At 41.7% G+C, this 22,153-nt stretch overlaps 1 protein-coding gene across 4 annotated transcripts in view; it reads left to right on the top strand.

The window, feature by feature from the left end:
- TMEM170B (transmembrane protein 170B) overlaps nt 1–22,153 on the top strand; it is a 33,714-nt gene that overhangs the window by 5,569 nt on the left and 5,992 nt on the right. For 2 of the 4 annotated variants that reach the window (XR_014550643.1, XR_014550644.1), the window contains exons 2-3: nt 771–941; nt 3,313–3,547. Coding sequence is in view for 1 of the 4 variants with exons in the window: in XM_083624118.1 (XP_083480244.1) it covers nt 771–941; nt 3,313–3,443 (302 nt within the window). In the remaining 3 variants the exon portion in view is untranslated. Of the gene's footprint in view, nt 1–770; nt 942–3,312; nt 11,451–18,344; nt 18,538–22,153 lie in introns of those variants that run through there. The other 2 variants (XR_014550645.1, XM_083624118.1) reach the window with 2 other exon arrangements.

The following is a 22,153-nucleotide window of genomic DNA, read 5'->3' on the forward strand; positions in this document are numbered from 1 at the left end:
AGCAGCTGGCTAAGAATGCAGGAGAGGGGTATAACGGGAGGGAGGAAAGGAAGGCAAAAGTTTTCCCTCACCTACCCACCCAAGCCAGCCAGCGCTCTCTCTCTCTCTCTCTCTCTCTCTCTCTCCCTCCTGCATGTTTTCAGCAGCACCGGAGCACAGAGACGACACTCTGCTTGCCTGGAGGGGAGGGGCTTTCCCTGCTCTTTGTTCCGTTTGAGCAAACACAGCAAGGAAACAGAGAAGGGTGGGCAGTAAGACCCTGAGGCAGAATGCAGGAAAGCAGCCACTTCCTCTTTTCAGGTTTCCCTTCTCCGAGACGCGCGATTTGATTTTTGCCTGATTTTTTTTGCCATTTGGCTCCAGGGACCACACATTCGCTCAATAACACGCACAGACATTTCCCCTTCCTTTTTAGGAGAAAAAATCTGCGTGTTATAGAGGGAAAAATACGGTATTTACTTATTGCTCCCTCTAAGGTAATTTGTTTTGGCTAGCTGTCAGAAATTGTTTATAAGTATAACATGGATTACAAAATTGGAGCGTTTTAAATTTGCTCAAAATAGTTTGTTAATAGGGTGACCTTAAGTGTGCAGAGAAATGGGCAGTGGACAGCATTATAGAAAGAAGAATAAAGTTATTAAATAAGTATTCTGTCTGTGCATGCTTTTGTATCTCTTTATAATTCCTCAAAATATGCAAGGATTTTTTTCTCTTTGATTTAATCATTTTTTTCTCAAACGTTAACCCGCTCTTTGATTGCTTTCTTCCAGAAATGTGGTACTGGGTTTTCCTCTGGGCTCTCTTCTCCTCTCTCTTTGTCCACGGTGCTGCAGGAGTTTTAATGTTTGTGATGCTGCAGAGGCATAGACAAGGGAGAGTAATCTCTATCATTGCAGTCAGCATTGGATTTCTGGGTTCTGTAACTGGAGCTATGATAACCAGTAAGTCTTAAAATGTTCAAGTACTTCTTTTTGAAGATTATTTTTAAGCTATTGTAGTAAAATGATTTTTGGTTCATTACACTGGAGTTCTGTAAGGCTTACAGCTGTTGGGGTTGTTCAGTGGCTGAGGGAAGGGCCATATAAAATTGGCAGCCATGATTTTTCATATTTCTCAGCTTTAGGAGGAAGAGAAGCAGGATGCCACCACAGAGCCAGCCTCCCAGTAGTAGTGTCACTTCTTCATCCCAGGGTGGGGCAGGGTGATATTCTGAAACAAGCTTTTTAAATCTGCAGCACTTAACTCCTCTCTCAGATGTTGTTTGGAGCTTGTTAACAGATAGCTGTGGAAACTTAAGTCTAGTCTGTGATTTATGAAATTGTGATTTATTTAAATCATGTTTTGTTTGATTCTTTGAACCCTGAACTTAGGAGGTTAACTATAGTTTGTTAATTGCCAACTAATTCTGTTCTAAGGCATGGCTTAAGTTCACTTACCATCTTTTGTTTGTCTTAACTATGGCTTGGTGTTACCTAAATCCTTCTCAACCTATGATTTGATTGGCCACCCAGCTCAGACTCCCATTAAGTTACAAAAGGCTTGAGACAAGAGCCTCTGGAAAACAACAAAGCTTTCACAAATCAAATCATAGTTTGTTTGGTCATCTGCAGATCAATTTGTTGTTGGCTCCTGGTTTGTTAAACAAACCGTGGTCTAACATTATGTGAGTTCTTAATGTTCAACAGAATTAAAGATCTAAAATTTCCAGAAATGTTGAAACCTGGAGAAAAAGGCATACATTTGAAGGGGGGGCGGAATGTTGGAGAAAATTGGAATATATTATCAAACAAAGTTAATTTACTTTTTAAACAATATAAAATGCATCATTTTTAACTTAGTTACCGTTGTAAAACTTGGCATATTTATGGCAGTTGCAGAGCATGTTTACGTTTACTGGACTTTACTCCCTGGTAAGCACACAAAGAATTGGACTAGAAAGTATAAAGACATTCCATTTTTACAAATAAAATGTAAAATTTACCCAATATTAGAGCTGCACCTTATACTAAGCGAATATATAATAGTTTTTTTTCCTGTTTGGGAAGGGTGCAGGGAGTTGAAAACAGAAACACTCTTTTGTTTGCTAAAACAATTGTATGTCATTTGGACAGAAACTTCCATTTGGTCTCAATATTAAAGGATAGCAGCATATTTAAATACAAAGCGTAACTTTATACAACACTGAAAATACTGAACCCTAGGTGCAGAAACACATCTTGGATTTGAATGTGGTATATGACTACAGTATACACAAATTAGCATTCTCTAATGTCTTGCATAAAAATTTTCGTGCATGTGTTGAGTGAAAAACACCCTTGTCATTTCACTTACTATAAAATTAAAATATATTCTGTAGTTTTCCCCTCTGGTGTTGTCCCACCAAATGTTGTTCTTCCTTTTTTCCCTTTCAAACCCAAAGTGTCATCTGGAAGAAAAAACAGGAGGAAAAAAGATATAATTTCCTGGGGGTTCCCCCCCCCTCCCCATGGCATTTCCATCTCTAGTTAGAATACATTTTGAGGAGGAGGATGTGATCAACGGCTACTAACCATGATGGCTGTGTTTTACCTCCACTGCAAGGGGATTAATGTCTGTTTCTGGTGGTTCAGGGTATATATAAATTTATTCAGGTAGGTAGCCTTGTTGGTCTGACGCAGTCGAAATAAAAAAAAATTAAAAAATTGTCCAGTAGCACCTTAGAGACCAACTAAGTTTGTTCTGGGTATAAGTTTTTGTGTGCATGCATCCGAAGAAGTGTGCATGCACACGAAAGCTTATACCCAGAGCAAACTTAGTTGGTCTCTAAGGTGCTACTGGACAATTTTTTAATTTTTAAATAAATTTATTGATACTGCACCATCAATGTTCATTGTAGAAGTGGGTTCTCTCTTAGGAAAGTTCAGGGAGAAGAACAAAGTCCAACACATTATTGACTAACTTAAAGCTTCACAGTGTGTCAGCCTTGCAAATACTAGCATTTGGATAGGGCATGTAAACTACTGTTTTATTTGATTATTATTTATCTGTGGCATTTATATAGCCCCCTGGTCAGGCTTACAACAAAATATTGGACACAATCTAGCTAAAGATAAGCACTTTCAAGACCCATTAATTTGAATGTGAGAGTTAAACATACTTACCTCCCATTCAGTTCAATGGGACTTACAAGTCCTTCATATTAGCGGGATCAGGCCGAATGTAATTAAAAAGTAACATTTGAAAATTTTGGTCTGAAAATGTTTTAAAATGCAAACCTTTTACTATTTTTTTTGTGGTAACTTCATATTTCTCCCCTTCCTTGTGATTCTCTAGGTGCAGCAGTAGCTGGAATTTTCAGAGTAGCTGGAAAAAGCATGGCTCCTTTACAAGCACTGGTGTTTGGAATTGGCCAGACTGTACTGACACTAATTATATCCTTCTCGAGAATTCTTGCTACACTTTGAAACTTCTGTGAAAACTTGGTTTCTAAAAGGAAATGATCTGCAGTGAAGCTTCCCAGAAGTTGTTCCAGTAGCTGCTGGATTTGAATTGCAAGGGGAAATATTTGGTATGTAGACTTCAAACCTAGAGGTTCTGCCCTTTTAGAAAGGAGTTCCCTCTAGAGTCCAAAAATGACACACTACTGCACTGCACCTAATGTGCCTCTGTCACAGGCAAGGTGTGATCAATTTAGGAGAAGCTGCAAGATAAAGCACCTTGTGAAGCTGCTAATCGGGCAAATGGTGATGTGATCATTGTTTGTAACAGTATTGGGGGAAATACACGGGCATTTCTGAAGAATGGATCCTAAATGTGCCAAATGCAAAGTTGATTTGTTTTTGTTTTTTAAAAAATATTGATAGTGTGACCATTTAAATGTGTAGTATTTGAGTGCGGCAAACATAGTTCAAAAAAATTTCAGGTATACCAACAAGGCACTTGTTTATTATTGTAATAACTAACTCCATCTCAATGCAGAAATTTATCAAGCCTGTGGAGGAGAAAGCTGCTTGAGTATTGAATTTATTAGCATTGCTGGGATTTAGTGACTGGAACAACAGTCTGGTAAGGACATGAATGTGATTGATCCAATATAGGAGCTCCTTATGAAAGGATTTAATTAGGATGTGTCACATTCACTAAAAGCAGCCTTTCAGTAACATTATGTTTTGCTTTTGCTATTTTATCAAGTTATGGTATGTCCCAAATTCATGGTCATGGATTGGAACAAAGGCTGTATGGGTCAGATGACTAAAAAAGGTTACAAAAGGAATCGTACATTATTCCGAAAATATATTTGCTTTGACCTTGATTGTTGAAACATTCAGTAACGCTATTTTAAGACCAGGAGGAGCCACAAGTCTTGAAAAGTATGTGTTTACAGTATGATCTTATCCAGTAAGTCAAAGATAGATGGGGAAATAAAAATGCAGTTTTTCTATGTGATTATGCCAGGATTCTGAACAAATGTTTATTCTAGTAGATTATATCAGTATCAAAAGGGAGAGAATTTAAAATCTTCCTATTTCCCAACCTTGAGATAATTTGGGGATGATTATATGTGACTTTCATATGCTTAGCTTCCAGTAGACCTTTCCTGTGTGTGTTGTTTTAGCAAGAGCAGCAGCGGTGATGTGACTGTAATGTCTTTACTGTAACATGTTATAAAGTGAATAGAGAGAAACTACAAGACACTATCTAAATGTAAGTATTGGGAAGGAGTGAATTAATTGTATCTTTGGGCTGATTCACACACTGTCCTTTCAGTGAGTATGCACATGTAATCAGCATGCACAAACATGCCTGTATTAGGAGCTGAAAGAAGGGAGCAGGCTCCCTACTTCTGGAAACCAGTACAGGTGGCAGTGGCTGGAGAACCCAATTCTGCATTTACCAGAAATTGCTAGATATTGTCGCTGCTCAACCACTGCACCTTTTTCAACAGCACCTCGGTCACTCTGCTGCTGGTGCTCTTCTCTAAGTAGAGTGGCAGTAGCCAAGAATCCCTTTGCTGGGAACTTGGGAAAAACAAGGCATATGCAGTAAGAGAGGACGACTTTAGCTGACATTGCCTTTTCTACTACTTTTGGCTGCTCTAATACAGGTGGTAGTAGGGCTTGATTCTATGTATTCCTTCACTCAGAGTGCAATGTGTGAATTAGCCTTTAGTTTTCTGTTGAAAATTGGCAGTCTGTACATGTCTCTACCTTCCTTCTGGGTGTATGACCACAGGTTGTCATGACAGCAGAAGTTAATGCCTACAGAAATCATAACTGCAGCAATAACACTTTGACAGCACAGTGCTTTGTTCCACAACCTTTCTAAATATTGTGGCAAAATCACAATTTGTAGTTGTATATACTAATAAATTATCACTAGAGGCTATTTTGCCTACTTTGGTCTAGAGATAACACTTAAGACATTCATTATTATTATATCTTCATTCTTATAGTTGTAGTGATAGGCTGCTATCCTACAAGGACCTATGTATAACTGGAGCTTCTTCACGGTTGTGTTATTGCAGACTTTTGTTTGCCATACCGAAAGATGGAAGCTTTGTGCTCACCCAAGACTCTAAATCAAAGTCATAGGGGAAAGGAAATAGCATTAATACTAGGAGGTATTTAAAGAAACATTGATATATTTTGTTCTTTGTTTCAGGTAATTTAATTTAAATGCCAAGGCACATTCTAAACTTACACTAGTATAAAATGCTATTTTAATTTATAGTGCCTTGAGTATATGTTAGAAGGGATTTTCTAGTCCATTGTCAACTTACTCCTGTTTTGTCTCTGCCATTAGCTTGCATTTGATGATAGCTTGTGGTAGTGGTGTTAAAATGAATAATAGGAAAAAACTTGGAGAAATCACTAGTGCTACCTGCCCCAGTTCAAGTCAATGCAGAAAAGTTTTTGTTTTTTAATTATAATTTTTATTGACTTAAATATTAAGCACTGTATCTTCAAGCCTTTGGAGTTATAAAACTCCATATTGGTTTCATATTTTATTGAGCATCAGAACATGCTGTATGTGATACTGTTGTGAATGTTGTATGTGAAGTTGTCTGATGTCTAGTGTTATGTGTAGTGGTGTAATGAAGCTGCAAAGCAAACACTTCTCAGGCCCCAGTACTGAAGTAGTTATGAAGACTATATATGTAAATTTCTAAGTCGATTGACTTTAGGGCTATATGAAGAAATGTATTTCTGTACTGGAGGCTCAGATGCTTCCCATGTTGTTTGTGGTTGCCTCATTCTGACAAAACTTACACTTTTCATGAGAAACAAATCCCATCAGTATTAAGGTTAGGTTAGGAATAACTTAAAGGCTAGATATGCACTTTGTTAAATATTGCAACACGTTCATTGGGCAGCAACAATACAGCAGGTTCTGAGTGGCCATCTAGAAAAGGGTCTGCCCAGAACCGCTTTGTAACAGGAAGCAATCTTGGATCATGACTCGTTGAACTCAGCTAATGAGTTGTGTTTTACGGTAGATCAATGTATAAAATGACTCTTTTTCTATCAAAAATGGTAAATAAAATCTTCTCTTTCAGTCTCTGTTTGGTAATGAATACTAAAAGGATGTGCTTTAGCCAAGGATAAGTATGGCACTATGCCTTTGAATAGAATACATAACATTTGTATTTTGAAGTGATTGCAGAGTTAGTTGTTTATTGCATTTTAAAACCAATTTATATTTTAAAAAACAATGAAATAACAAATGAAAGTTTCTGATAGCAATATTCTGTATTCGGTTTTGAAAGTAATGTGTAAGGAGTAATGTTACTAGGGCCATTTTTTCATATGCTAAAAAGGGTGGGTTTCTTCTTTCATGCAAGTTTAGAGTGGTGTGCTTTACTTAAGGGTGAAATGCCCTTTGTATGAATAGAATTAAAATAATACCTTCAGCTGCTACAGGAAATGAAGGAAATCTACACCAATATTCAAAAATTTATCTGAGGAAGTGATTGAACATTCTACTTAGAAGCATTCTAAAAAGAATCCAGTGTAAAGCTTATGCAATACCAGTATTTGACCATGAACTGAATTACTGTTTGAGAGCAGTTGAAAATTTCATTGTTGTTTTTTTAATTCCAGATAATCTGCAGGTTTTTTATTTTTAAGGCAGCTTAAGTTTCATGAACTGATCTCTTAACATATTTAGCAATGACATTTTAGAAAACTTTTCATTATTCAAAACCACAGGTAACATTATGTTGGCTTAATTTATGAACATATGGACCAAAGAGGTGGTTAAGTATTCATTGTATTTATCTGTAATATAGCATTTTAAATATATTTTTCTTGATTAAATCTGAGGAAAGCAGTAGTGTTTCCTCTTCAGTTTTGCACTTTGCTATATTTTGTTTCAGTATGATAAACTTATTTTTACTTGAAGCTTGCATATTTTTGTTGTATTGTAGTATAACCAAGCAACCAGCTCTCGGTATAATTAAACGGATTTTTAAAATTAGTTATGTTTGAAGTTTATTATCCATTTGCATGGATAAGTCAATTTTCTTAAGCCTCCCCCCCCTCCCAAATACGTTTAAGCCTAATATTTTAAGGCATTGTTTTTAAGCATTTTATCCAAATTCTTGCATAATTGCACACAATGGGTTACATCCAGACTTAGTCATGCTTAGAGTAGACACATTGATTTCAACCGTATAGCAAATCAGAGAAATATGGATCCAGATCCAACAAGCACATACAACTTCTTCTCCTCAAAAATATGATGCTACTTCAGGCCTCATGTTTACTGCTACTGTGGATAGTTGAGAGATTTTGAAGCCTCAATGCTATATGGTTCTTTCCTTATGAGCTTGACTAGATTGCAGCCTTAAAACTGCATGTTCTGTACTTGTGCTCCCGATCAAACATGAGACACAAACTGGTTCTGAAAAAAATGCTTCGTAGAACTCCAGGTTTTCCAAACTAGCACTCAGTTGTGACTGAAGGTGCAGAGACAATGAATAGGGGCCACAATATTGGGGAAAAAATGGCTTTTTCTATGGCTCCTGAGGCAAGTGCATTCCTCTTCCATTCAGATTAATGAAGGTGAACAAGTGAAGAGGTAACAAGCAAAAAATATGTGAAATAGTTAATTTTCTGTCTACTACAAAAGCTGGAGATATAAGAATGTGGGGCAAGCTGGAGAAAGCTCCCAACATATAACAAACTGCAGGTTTTCTTCCTTATTCTATGCAAATCAGATTGGTACATTTACTTCAAAGATTTGTGAGAGAAAAGTGTCCGGACACATTTGAGAAACCACCACATAGGTTTGATGAACACAGTTTAAAGTTAAAACTTATTTTAAGTTAATATAAAATTATTGAAGTTTGAAATGGGGACATTACCTGTCTGAGGCCAACTCTTTTATTTTGAGTTTTTGCTAAGATGTTTCTAAAGTGATCATTGGCAATGCTGAAGGCATTCTGGATCATATGTCTGGCAATTGCTACTAAATGTTTTCATATACGGCTTTCTTCTGTAGTTTGTGCCCTTTCGTTTACAAGAGCATGAATCTGCCACTTTGCTCCATGATGCTTATGAACAATTCTCTTCTCAGACCCTTAAATTTGCCTAATAGGGGGAGAAGTTCTTGTCTTGGAGAGAAAGGAATGAAAACCTTGTAGCTTTCTCTGAGAGGTTCTAAATGATCCCAGAAATTGTTGGTCAGGTGCATCATAGACACCTGTTCAATTCCATATGGCACTGAAAATTATAGGCTAATCATACAGCCTCTGCACATGAAATGACATTCTGGTTATAAGCTGCTTTAAAATCCTCCCTGCTCTGTATGTGATTGCTCAACACAATGATCAAGTGATTCCCCCCCCCCACACACACACACAACTGCAATAAATGTTTGCAGTGTGAGGAGAAAATACCATTCTGTGCATTATAAGCTGCTGAGTTAGTGATTCAGTCATGGAGGAAAAATGTTTGTTCATAGAAAATTTCTGTATTTCCCTTCATCTGAAAATCACAGGGCAGTTTACAATATAAAAACACAAAAAGTATTGTAACAAACAAAAACAGTAACCCCACTCCCCCAAAGTTTTAAAGGCCATAGATTGTTTAGTTAGCCAAAGACCTGGGAGAAGAGGAATGTTTTTGCTTGGTGCCTAAAGATATGTAACGAGGGTACCAGGTGAGCCAGGCGTCGGCAAATTTATTTAGCCGCAGGCCAGTCCACTGTCCCTCAGACCTTGTGGCAGGCCAGAGAAGCGGCATGGGGGGGAGCTGGAAAAAGAGGCGAGGGGGGCAAGTAGTCCTCCTCCCCAGCCACTGCGCTTACCTTCCCAGACCCGTGATCTGAGCACCCCTGGCCCTTTCCCCCTCTCCCAGGAAGGGGAAGCAGGAGCCCTTCCCCGGCGCTTTGGCCTCGATGACTCTCTCCGGGCGCTGCCTCTGACAGCAGGCTGTGCTCAGGTCCACTGGGAGCTGGCCCTCCAGTCCAGGACGCCCAGCTGCCCTCCAGTTTCACCTCTTCACTGTGCCCCCAGCCCGTCCCGCAGGGCTGGAGCTCACCGGGTGGTGCGCTTGTAGTGCGGCGGCGGCTCCTCGCGTTCTTTCCCCAGAGCTCCCACAGGCAGGGTGGTGGCCATAGTCTGGTAGCCCTCGGCGGGCCGCAGGACAAGTCCATAGCTGTTGTGGGGGGGGGATGTGCAGGGGGAAATGGTGGTGCATAAAAAAAATGAACGGAATCCCCACGGCCCACGCTGATCCACAGACCATCTGTGGGCCAGATCCTGAAGGCAATTGGGCCGGATCCAGCCTGTGGACCTTAGTTTGCAAACCCCTGAGGTAAGCCTCCCAGGGAACAGCATTCCACAAGTGGGGAGCCACTGCAGAAAAGGCCCATTCTTGAATTGCTACCCTCTAGAGCTCTCATGAATGAGACACACAAGGAAGGGCCTTGGATGATAATCGCAGGGTTGGGGTTGGTTCATAAGAGGAGAGGTGATCTTTGAGATATTGTGGTCCTGAGCTTTATAGGTCAAAACCAGCACTTTGAATTGGGCTAGGAAACTAATTGGCAGCCAGTGTAGTTGGGCCAGGATTGGCAGTATATGCTCAAATCATGTTGCCATAGTGAGCAACCTGGCCGCTGAATTCTGCACCAGCTGATGTTTCCAAACCATCATTAGAGGCAGTCCCAAGTATAACACATGGCAGTAATCTAACCTAGAAGTTACCAGAGCATTGAGGATAGTAGTTAGGCTATCCCTGTCCATATAAGGGCATGGCTGGACCACCTGCCGTAGCTGATGGAAAGTACTCTGATCAAAGCTGGCTTTGGCGGAAATGTATCAAAGCACAGCATTGCTTAATCAGCTACAGGATAGATAAGGATTGTGGGCAATGTGGCTTCAAAAACTAGCAGTAGGAGCACACTTGATGCAGAATAAACAGTAATGTGTGTGCACAGCCTTAGTCTTTATTTAACTGACATCTTGCACTAGCAAGTTGACAAATGAACAATATGTAAGTTTGGGGAAGGCAAATATGTTGCACATACAGCTGTTTTATATCCCTGCATCACTTCTGTGTAGAAATGGCATTGGGAGTGTGTGTGCTTTATTTGCTACATGTACATGCCACAAGATACTTAAGCCTTGGTCACTTATGCTGAACACATTTTGATATAAGGAAGTGATATTTCTTTAAGACATTGTTCTGTCAAGTAAGCATCAGTCCGTTAGCTGTATATATGGAGAGCCTCAAGGAAACGTGGAAATTCCTATTTGTCGTTTACAATTTGTTTGCAGCATGTGGCCCAACTAAAGAGGCTGCTTCTAATCTGTTTTACCTGTTTCTCCCCCCCCCCCTTCCAGGCAAAAAATGAGCGCACAAAAAACAGAGTGTGACTTCTGGGGTAACGGTTAAAATAATAATCTGTGTGTCTAGGAATAGTGAAATGAATGAGGATGTTTCCCTTTCTTCTGCTCCAACTGGAAAAACATACATGAATGAAACTTCATTTGCATTTGTAAAACACAGATGAAATAGTGTGGGTCTGATCCATGAAAGGAGCTGTTTCCTTCATTGAAATGAATGGGTGTGCTGGTGTGTACTGAAGTGCATGCAGTATGTGGCTTTTATGCTTGTTTGCCCAGGTGAGAATTGTGGAGTCAGACCAAAAGGTAAGAACTCTTGAAATGGGAAGGATCATTTTTAAATTATAAGTTCATATTCTGTAGAATATTATATTGTACAAAGGTAATGTTTTCATTATCCTTTTAAGATATATGCTGCCTAATGTGTTGTTGTATATTGCATGTTTTATATAATAGTTTAGCTCTAAAGAAAAAGGGATAAAACGTTTTTGTGTATAATATGTTGTAAATGTATATTTTTTTATAAAAGCAGCTTTTTAAATTTCTCAGTCTGTACAAACTACCATGTAAATAATTTCCTGTAAATAACTTCTTGAACAATAAATGTTTTCCATTGAAATGTTTCCTTTTTTTACTTTGAAAGAACTGCTTTGGTATTTTCCATTATGATAGGCAGGATTCACCCAAGGAGACCCATCAGCAGAAGCCCTGTGCAAGGACTTCGCTTGTACTGTGGGACCCTCCCCCCAAGCTCACTCCCTGAAATTGATTGGGGGGGTGGAGAACCCACCCCACCCCCAAGCAATATGCACACCATACATTTAAATCAACCCCCCAGAAGAATCTGGGAATAGTAATTTACCCCTTCTAGTGGTATAGTTCCTATCACCCGTAACAAACTAGTTCCCAGGATTTGGAAGTGTGTAATTTAAATGCATAGTGTGCCAGGTGACCTAAAGCTGCTTTTCTTGAAAAATCTTATAGTATTACACGTTAATTTTTTTTACCTTCATTTAAACACAGTTCTAATAATTGGTGCTCAAGGGGAGTTCATATTACACCTTAATAATCTATGCAGTGAATAATAAAAATAGCCAAGGACAATTCACATACAAAAGAACAAAAGGATGTGTCATCTTCCCAAAAAGTCTTTGCCTGCTACCTAAATGTTTCCAGCAAGGGCCTCAGCTCCGAGGGAAATGTTCCATAAAGCAGGTACCATGACACAAAATCTCAACCCATGTCTTGGCCAGTCCATTATTTGATTGTTAGCTGATCTAGGACCATTATCGCAGTGGGGAGAGGTATTCTTGGAGATACTGGCTCTTTCTTTCCATGCAGAGTTCATTCAATATATCACATGGTTCCAAAAAAAATTGTACAGACCAAATTCCCAGTTTTACATCAACTTCTGGAACAAAATGGCCATTTGTGAGTGGCACTGATTTGATAGTGGTTCAAAATAGGGAAGAAACAAGAAGATGGAGCAGATTTGTTCTCTATTCAGAAGGCAAGATTAAAAGTAAAGGGTAATAGCATAGAAGCAGATTGTGATTAAATTTTGGGATAAAGGCCCACTGTCAAGCAGTTCTTCCTGTTCGGAATACAGTGGTACCTCTGGTTACAAACTTAATTTGTTCCAGAGGTCCGTTCTTAAGCTGAAACCGTTCTTATCCTGAGGTGCACTTTCGCTAATGGGGGCTCCCGCTGCACGCCCGTCTCTGCCGCTCAATTTCCATTCGCATCCTGGGGCAAAGTTCACAACAAGGAGCAGCTACTTCCGGGTTAGCGGAGTTCGTAACCAGAAGTGTTTGTAACCAGAGGTACCACTGCAGTCTATGGTGGGAGGTGGGGACCCTCCTTCAATGAAAGCACATAAACAGAGGCTGGACAGCCAATTTGGCAGGTAGGGATCCTTTTCCAGTAGCATAAGTAGTGGTTACTGGAATTATGTGGAAGAGTCTCCATTTGAGTAGAGCATCAGTGTAGATGACAAACTGATTTGACTATTAAGATGTTTTACACAAAGGTACATAACATGCCTGGTGGGCAATTTGAATAATAAAAATGATGAGGACCTATTAGCTTCAACTGATCAGTTTAACTAAGCATTTTGCTCTGTAGGGTAGGAGATCTGTCACTAGGTGGTGCACTTTGCCTCTTCATTTTCATCAAATGCATGGCACTGAACTTTCTATTCATCTCATAGCTTATTTGAATAGTTTACATGTTATGTAGTGACAGTGCTCCTACAGGATTCGGTCACAATGTGATTCATCTTTTTCAACAAGTTTTGTGTCTTCATCAGAAGAGCCCTACTAGATTTAACCTCTCTTGTCAGAGTCAGTATGCCTCTGAATACCAGCTGCTGCAACTCGCAAGTAGGGAAAGTGCTGCTGGGTTCAGGTTCTGCTTTCTAGCTTCCCATAGGTACCTGGCTGGCTACCATGAAAACAGGATGCTGGATTAAAGGAACCACTGGCCTGATCCAGCTCTTGGCGGCCTCCATCTGTCTCAACAGGCAATGGGATGCACCTCTAAGGATGAAGCCAAACCGCTGCATTAGCAGCACTGTAGTGACTTTGGGACACAAGCCTGGGCAGTGTGCATGGGGGTCCTGGTCTGCCCAGATGACAAGACCCCCCTCCCACCCCCCTCGGCCTAGCTGATGTAGTCCAGAGGAAAGCAGAGCAATATATTTGGCACCAGCTTAGCTGCAAGAGTTGCTGGATGGAGTCGTACAAGGCGCCATCAAGCTGTCTTAAGGACTCCACTCCAGATTTGTGTAGGGTTTACTCCTTAGCCTTTTCTTCTCCCGAAGATGTCCCTCAAGGCAGTGGAGGTTTAGGACCAGAGTTTACCTTCTAGATGGACTACCTTCCCAGGTTGAAGAGCCCCACCTGCCCCTCACTTCCCTCTACAGCAGCTTTCTTGACGAGACCAGCTTTCTTGGACCCTATTGGTTTTGTCCGCTCAATCTTCCAGAGCCTGTGTTCACATGCAGAGAAAGTCCCTAACTCACTGAGGGTTTGAGACACATTGGCTACCCTCACCTGATTTAGCTGGCCAGTCAAAGCTGCTCCTGGGGTGTGGCCACTGTCTCAGCTTCTTGGAGCCACAAGTGTGAATGGAATTCTAGGCTAGATGGGTCTTTGACCTGATAGTTGGAAGGGACCAAGTCCAACCCCATGCAATGCAGGAATCTTTTGCCCAGTGTGGGCCTTGAACCCACAACCCTGAGACTGCGTCTCATGCTCTACCAACTGAGCTATATGTTCTTATTCTCCACACCTAGGATAACTCTGTTGTTTCTTTACGTGTTTTCTTATTAAACCCCACCTGCTCAAAATACCTCAAGGGCTTTGCAGTTTACATCCCACTGTTTTAGTCTATAAACAGGTTCTTGACAGATATTAAAATGGAATAAGCCCAGAGGAGTCATTGAAACAGATGGAACACCCACCCTTATCAGCTGCTTCCTTTTTCACCCAAAAGACTGTGTAAAAGTGACTAATAAGTTCCATTAGTAATGAACCAATAGAAATCTTTAACAGCCTGTGAAAAACCTGTAAGTGTCCTGGTCTGACCAGCATGGACCTCCACAGGTATAGCACCACTAGAGGGAGTCCTCTTCCTCAGAGCCATTGACCTCTCAGCCAGCAGAAGTCCTCCAAGCAGTTCTTGATGATGCTAGACAGGACTAGTGAGGTGCCCTCTAGATGTTGGTCTCCAGCTGTCATCAACCCCAGCAAGCCTGGCCAGATCTTAATGAAGTTCCAGTAAGACATGTAATTGCATGTAATTGTTTTTCCTGACCCTGAGGAAATTTTGCACCCAGGGCAACTGCCCAGAGTACCGGCACCTTCTTTTCTTAAAGAAACAAAGCACTGCTTATCGCCATATCTCATTTTATCATATCTAATTGGGTGGTTATATATACCAGTAGCAAACTCTTAATTCCTCTTAGTACATAAACTTATGCAGCCCACGCAGCACCGCCTGCATGCTAGATGAGAGGCATCTGCTGGCTTGGAGAAACCTCCAGGTTTGCTGAAGAACAAAAATGGGGGGGGGATACTAAGCAGAGGGACCCCCCCCCCAGAGGACTGAGCATTCTCACTGGATGCAGGATGCTGTCTTTGGAGGAATGAGGAATGGAAAATGGCGAGGAGGAACGGAATAGAGTATTCAGAACAGAAGTGCTCCACACAACATCTTTCTGTTGCTGCTCCCACTCACGTTTCTTCTCAGATGGTTTTTTAAAAAATTATTTGGAAGTTTGACCTATTTCCTTACAACTCTGATAAAAACATGCACTTGCAGAAGTCCTGCTCCTAACTTTTTGGACAGAACGACCTGTAGAATCCGTTTGGTAAACATCATTAAAGTTTCCTGTGGAAACTTCCAAGGGAAGCCCAGGGCGATCTGGCAAGGTCTTGCTGCTGTCAAGTAACAAAAAGAACAGGGCTGACTCTTCCTATCAATCTCAGAACATTTGCTGGTAGTTGGGAAATGCAAGATCTAGATGTACTTTCTTGATCATTTCTCTGAATGAGGCTTTGGGGCACACTTCAGAACATCAGTGGGATATTAATGTAGTGGTTTTTTAAATAATGATGATAAGAAAGACAATGAGATGCACAGAACATTCTGTATTCAAACAGGTAGCTATTGCCCAAGCCTTGTTCTGTGAGGCTTGATGTTACAACTCATGCCCAGTTAAACTAGTTCATTTCCACTGAAAACCACTTTGATGCCACTGGAAACTAGTGCGCTTCCTTCACACTGTTACGTTGTTGTTTTTTGGTGTGGGTGGGGTTGCAGGTGCATTCTGGAACATATCACTGGTGCTATAAAAATGTATTCATGGTGGATTTATACTGGACTGTTCACACATTTTGCTTTATTAGTTCTGTGATGCTTCCCTAATGTTATCGCTTTATTGCCCAATTGAGGAGTATTCTTGCACTAAAGTGCAACAAAAATGGGATCCAACCCCCCCACAGAGGCCATCTGAATGGGGAATAGTGATTTTCCAGGTGTTTTCTCTTGTGACATGGCACACTTGAGGCTTGTTTCCAATGAACTCCCAGAGAAGCATCAATTCAGTATTGAGAGCTAGGACCTCTCCATATGTCCCTTTTTATTGCTTATCCATGATGATTTGTGCTCACGATGCTAGCAGGATGGTCACACACTGTCCTACTTTCAATACACTTCGTGCCTTCAGATGCTTTGGTACGGTCACACTGCTTTGTTTCCAATCTGTAAATATCCTTCCACTTTCTGCTGAAATCCTGTAATGTTTTATTACCACAAAAGTAAGTCCTGGCTTATTTTTGTGCTGCTTTTGCGGTGCCTCGCCAGGCAGCAATAATGTTGTGACATTGGGGTGTCATTGCAGAACAAACTGAAGCAGAATAAATCCCCTACTCATACAGTATGATTGTGTCACAAATACATCCGCAATAAATCTCCCATCTGGAGGGACCCAAAGTCTGCACAATCAGAAATATTGTGGACTACAGAGCTCTGCTGTTTCTGCACCATTTCAATCCTTGTTGAAAGCTCCCCTGTGTAAAAATAAATAGAAAGAAAGAAAGAAAGAAAGAAAGAAAGAAAGAAAGAAAGAAAGATTTCTCCATGGAAAGGAAACATAGCACAGAAGGGAGTTCAAGAACCCAGAGCCCTCTTCTTAAATGTACTGGTTTTTTATGGGCAAATCTTTCTGGAGCTTCTACAGTCTCAAGAGGGTTATCCAGATATCAATATCAGCTGCTAGGGACAACTTTGAGTCAAACATCAGAGTCTGCTTTCAGATGGAAAAAGGAAACACATAAAATATATACCATACATGGCTGTGTTCAATGCAGGGACAGCCAACATGGTGTCCTCAAGCTGTGTGGGCCTCCAGTTCCTGTCCCAGCCAACATGACCACTGGTCAGGGACGATAGATGTTGTCCCACAACAACTGGAGGGCACCCCATTGACTCTCCCTGATGTAATAATGTGTCATTTGGCCACAATACTAAGCCACAGTTCTTGCTGCTGTTCAACTAGGATGAGAAAATATCAAACTTTTTTTCCTAAGGTATTACAACTTCTGTAATGAGTGATTCGGACTTCAGTCTGCTAGCCCCTAGCCAGATGGGGAACAGCAGCAGCAGCTGGCTCAACACCTGTGTGGAAGCAGGAATGCCTGTAATACTATCTGTCCAATTACTTCCTGCAAACAGGAGATGGGTCATGACCGGGTTAAACTAGTTGATCTTTTCCTGACAACTATAGAATAAGAACTGAAAGCTGACCTTCTCTTTCCATCTTAACATGTCACAAACATGTTACTTAATGGGGGACATGGCTGGATTTACCATCTTGCTTGGTCATATGCCAAGGATGCTTCAGAAGCACAAGCTCTCATAGCCCAGACACTGACCATCAGGCAGGAGCAAGTCAGATGTCAGTTATGGTCAGCTCACCAATAAGACAAAATATCAGACAGAAGTTGAAGAGAAGTCTTGCCTGGGGTGATTTGTCAGATACCCCACCCACATGACTGAAGGTCCAAGAAATCCATCCCTCTGTTAGGAAGCTGGGAACTGAAATTGGGCAGAAAGGGGAAACAGTCAGTCATATTGCATCATCATTACAATGGGGGAAAATAGAATGAATAAATCATCAAGAAAACCCTAATCATATAAATATCTTAATCTGATTTGGAATGGATCATCCTTTTTTCATGGCAAGCATATAACACAGAGAAACAGACACCATAGAACAACAATAATTTGAATAGCTTTCTTGAGAGATGGTTGCTGAAGGATTATTTGCACAATAGTACACATACGTGGGTGGCGCTGTGGTCTAAACCACTGAGCCTAGGGCTTGCCGATCAGAAGGGCAGTGGTTCGAATCCCTGCAATGGGGTGAACTCCTGTTGTGTGGTCCCTGCTCCTGCCAACCTAGCAGTTCGAAAGCACGTCAAAGTGCAAGTAGATAAATAGGTACCACTCCAGCGGGAAGGTAAATGGCGTTTATGTGCGCTGCTCTGGTTCGCCAGAAGCGGCTTAGTCATGCTGGCCACATGACCCGGAAGCTGTCTGAGGACAAATGCCAGCTCCCTTGGCCAGTAAAGCGAGATGAGCGCTACAACTCCAGAGTCGTCTGTGACTGTACCTAACGGTCAGAGGTACCTTTACCTTACCTTTACAGTATTTTACTTAAGGTGTTGCTATCCTGGACTAAAGTCTTGGATAATATTGGCACAGGTTTGTGACACCTAGTCCTTTCAAACCTCCCCCCGGATCATATCAAAGGTCCATCTGGCCTAATAGGCTGTTTCCTACAGTGACCGACCAGATGTTTTAGGGAAGCACACATGGGTTGCTTTCTGCCTTTTAGATTCTGCTGCCACGTGCAAGAAAATAATGATAATTTCATGCATCAGAAATATGTTGCCATTGCCCTGCAGTTTTTGGGTATTTTTTAATGTTCATTCCTTCATTTCGACAGATGACTGCAATTGTTCCCTAACATCTGGATGACCTGTGTAAGAGCAGCAGGAAACCACACGTGCTTTATCAATTGCGCCATATTTTTATAATACTGAATGAGTGCTTAAAGCTCTTCAGGAAGAATTTCCGATACTCTGAATGGATTTGATTATCCACCAAGTGTAGTAGATGGTGAACTCACCCACTTCACTTTGGGAAAATATTCTCCTCCATTGAGAAAGTGAATACTAAAGATAAAAAGGGACAAAAGGCTCAGGTGTTTAGTAATGATTTTCCTTTCCCGGTAGTGAAAGAGAGAGATTCTTAACAGTTTTTTTACATCAGGGACGTGGTGATCAATAGAATGATGGGATGCTTTTGAATACCGTATTTTTCGCTCGATAACACGCACCTGACCATAACACGCACATAGTTTTTAGAGGAGGAAAACAAGAAAAAAAAAATCTGAATGAAACAGTGGATGTATCATTTTTGTGCTTCATGCTGCAGCCACAGACATGTGATTTGACGGTGAGTTTGGGGTAGCCCAATGCAAAGATCCTGAGGATCCATGTGGATCCATGCTTTGTAACCACGTTTTTGCACCATTGCAGCCCCAGGCAACAGTGGGTGCGTGATTTTTTTGGTGCAGGCTGTAGCCATGGACATGCTATGTGATCTGATGGTGAATTTGGGGTGACCCAATGCAAAGATCCTGAGGATCCATGTGGATCCATGCTTTGTAACCACGTTTTTGCACCATTGCAGCCCCAGGAAACAGTGGGTGCATGATTTTTTTGGTGCAGGCTGTAGCCATGGACATGCTATGTGATCTGATGGTGAATTTGGGGTGACCCAATGCAAAGATCCTGAGGATCCATGTGGATCCGTGCTTTGTAACCATGTTTTTGCACCATTGCAGCCCCAGGAAACAGTGGGTGCGTGATTTTTTTGGTGCAGGCTGTAGCCATGGACATGCTATGTGATCTGATGGTGAATTTGGGGTGACCCAATGCAAAGATCCTGAGGATCCATGTGGATCCATGCTTTGTAACCACGTTTTTGCACCATTGCAGCCCCAGGAAACAGTGGGTGCATGATTTTTTTGGTGCAGGCTGTAGCCATGGACATGCTATGTGATCTGATGGTGAATTTGGGGTGACCCAATGCAAAGATCCTGAGGATCCATGTGGATCCGTGCTTTGTAACCATGTTTTTGCACCATTGCAGCCCCAGGAAACAGTGGGTGCGTGATTTTTTTGGTGCAGGCTGTAGCCATGGACATGCTATGTGATCTGATGGTGAATTTGGGGTGACCCAATGCAAAGATCCTGAGGATCCATGTGGATCCATGCTTTGTAACCACGTTTTTGCACCATTGCAGCCCCAGGAAACAGTGGGTGCATGATTTTTTTGGTGCAGGCTGTAGCCATGGACATGCTATGTGATCTGATGGTGAATTTGGGGTGACCCAATGCAAAGATCCTGAGGATCCATGTGGATCCGTGCTTTGTAACCATGTTTTTGCAGCATTGCAGCCCTGTTTTTGCATCAGATCATTGCTATGTGATCTGATGGTGAATTTGGGGTGACTCAATGCAAAGATCCTGAGGATCCATGTGGATCCGTGATTGGAACCACGTTTTAAGTAGGGAGGGAAGGAAAAACATAGAAGCGACAAGGAGAGGGGTGTGCAGAGAAGCAGCTGGCTAAGAATGCAGGAGAGGGGTTTTACCGGAGGGAGGAAAGGAAGGCAAAAGTCCCCCCCCCCCACAAGCCAGCCCGCTCTCTCTCTCTCTCCCCCCCCCCCCAACCTGCATGTTGCCTTCGAGTCCCAGACGCACGGAGAGGAATCTGTTTTCCACTCTGCTTGCCTGGAGGGGAGGGGTTTTCTCTGCTCTTTGTTCCGTCTGAGCAAACACAGTAAGGAAACAGAAGCGGGTGGGCAGTAAGACCCTGAGGCAGAATGCAGGAAAGCAGCAGCTTCCTCTTTCCTCCCTTCTCCGGACGTTTTGATATTTGCCTGATTTTTGCCTTCACTCGCGCTTGTCAGCTCCAGGGACCACACATTCGCTCTATAACACGCACAGACATTTCCCCTTACTTTTTAGGAGAAAAAATCTGCGTGTAATAGAGGGAAAAATACGGTATGTTGTATCAGGCAAGATGCCACAATTCTGACACAAGATTGGTGTAACAATTACTGTGATGCTGATAATTACAGCATCAACATATTTTCATACAATTCTATGATTCTATGATCCATGTAAATCCTCCAGAACAATCAATTTCTTCAGGATATAGATTGTCTTTTGGAGTCCAGGTTGACCTCCTAAATGACAAGCTATGTTCTAGCCAAGTCCTACAGTCCCATTCCAAGATTTGTTGTTGTTGTTGTACAGTCCCATTCCAAGATACTGAGGCATAATTATCCAGCAATTTGACATGGCAACCACATTATATTCTTGAATCACAGGCTTAAAGAAGATCAGGGATGATGGGAGTTGTAGTCCAGAAGGCCTTCTCTGATTTCGGTCATCCAAGTCTGCATGCTCAAGGGAAGCAGCGGTGTTCAATAATTTTCGCAATAATGAAAATAGAAAAAGCTTGGGTTGGAATCAAGCCTTTGTTTATTATAAGCATATCAACGAAAGGAAGCTGGCATCTGCAAAAGTTATGGATTAACCATTAAAAGAAACAGAGATGGAAATGTTAAAAGGGAGATACCGCAGATTAGCTCCAGAACTGAGAAATAAGTTTACATTAATTACCTCTAAGTGCTTCTGCTCTTTCCCTTTCCTGGAGGACGGGAACAAACCCAAAAATATTTTTGTTCCTCTTTGGAAATTAATACTCAGTGGGCATCACATGACCAAAGGAACACAAATAGTCCAAAGAGTGGGTGATCCAGGTTTTCCAGGGATGCTGAAGATTTTCTGAACATTGTGTTTTCCCCTTCACTCCTGAGCTGAGCACGTGGAGGCTACAAATCGCTGAGCCGTGCTGGGACCTTTGCCACACGCAACTGAAAAGCTGCAGTTGCTGGGAAGGCCTGGCACGGGATTTAGGTTTCATTTCTTGGATTGCGCCAAACATGATCACCAGACAGAGATCCTCGATCGCTTGCCTGTATGCTTGAGTGTATTTTCATCCGTTCGTTCGTTCTTTGGCTGCAGCATTTGTTTTTGGCTCTTCTGGAATGTGACCCATTGTTGTTGCAGTTGCTTAAAGCCAGGCCTTTGGTTTATCCTATGGTCCAGGCGCGTAAATAATTTCCCTGGGGGTTGGGGGGGTGCTGCATTCTTGATTTGTACAGTCTCTCCTGACCAGCCAGCACCATTTGAGTTCTTGTCCTCTTGACATCCTGTTCTGCCTTCAGAGATTCAAGCTGCTGAAAAGTGGGGGAGAGAAAATCCCTTCTGCTCAGGAAAGCATTGTGTGGTGCCTGGCAAGGAAGAATGGCGTTAGTTTTTGGAAGTTTTAGTGAAACACATGCACGCACGGTTCAAGACACGCAAGGGGAAAGGCTTATGTTCCTGGTTTTGGAACTATCGGGGAGACAATGATGAATTTCACACATGTGCAGAGTGCAGCAGATGCAGGAGGAGAAGGTTGAGGAGATCTCCTTCTTCCAAACTCAGGCTAAGACTGACCAACGCAGTCACAGCAACACTGGAGAAAAATTGCAGCTAGCCTGCTCTTAAATGGGGAGGGAGACCATTCAGATTTAAGAGCTACTTCCAAACAGCTTAATGATTAGGATTCCTTACAGAACTTATATCCTGCCGTTTCTTCCAAAGGAGTTCAGGGTGGCAAATAAGCATTAAA

This window comes from Podarcis filfolensis (genome assembly GCF_964270895.1).
Source record: "Podarcis filfolensis genome assembly, chromosome: 7".
In the NCBI taxonomy this organism is placed as follows: domain Eukaryota; kingdom Metazoa; phylum Chordata; class Lepidosauria; order Squamata; family Lacertidae; genus Podarcis; species Podarcis filfolensis.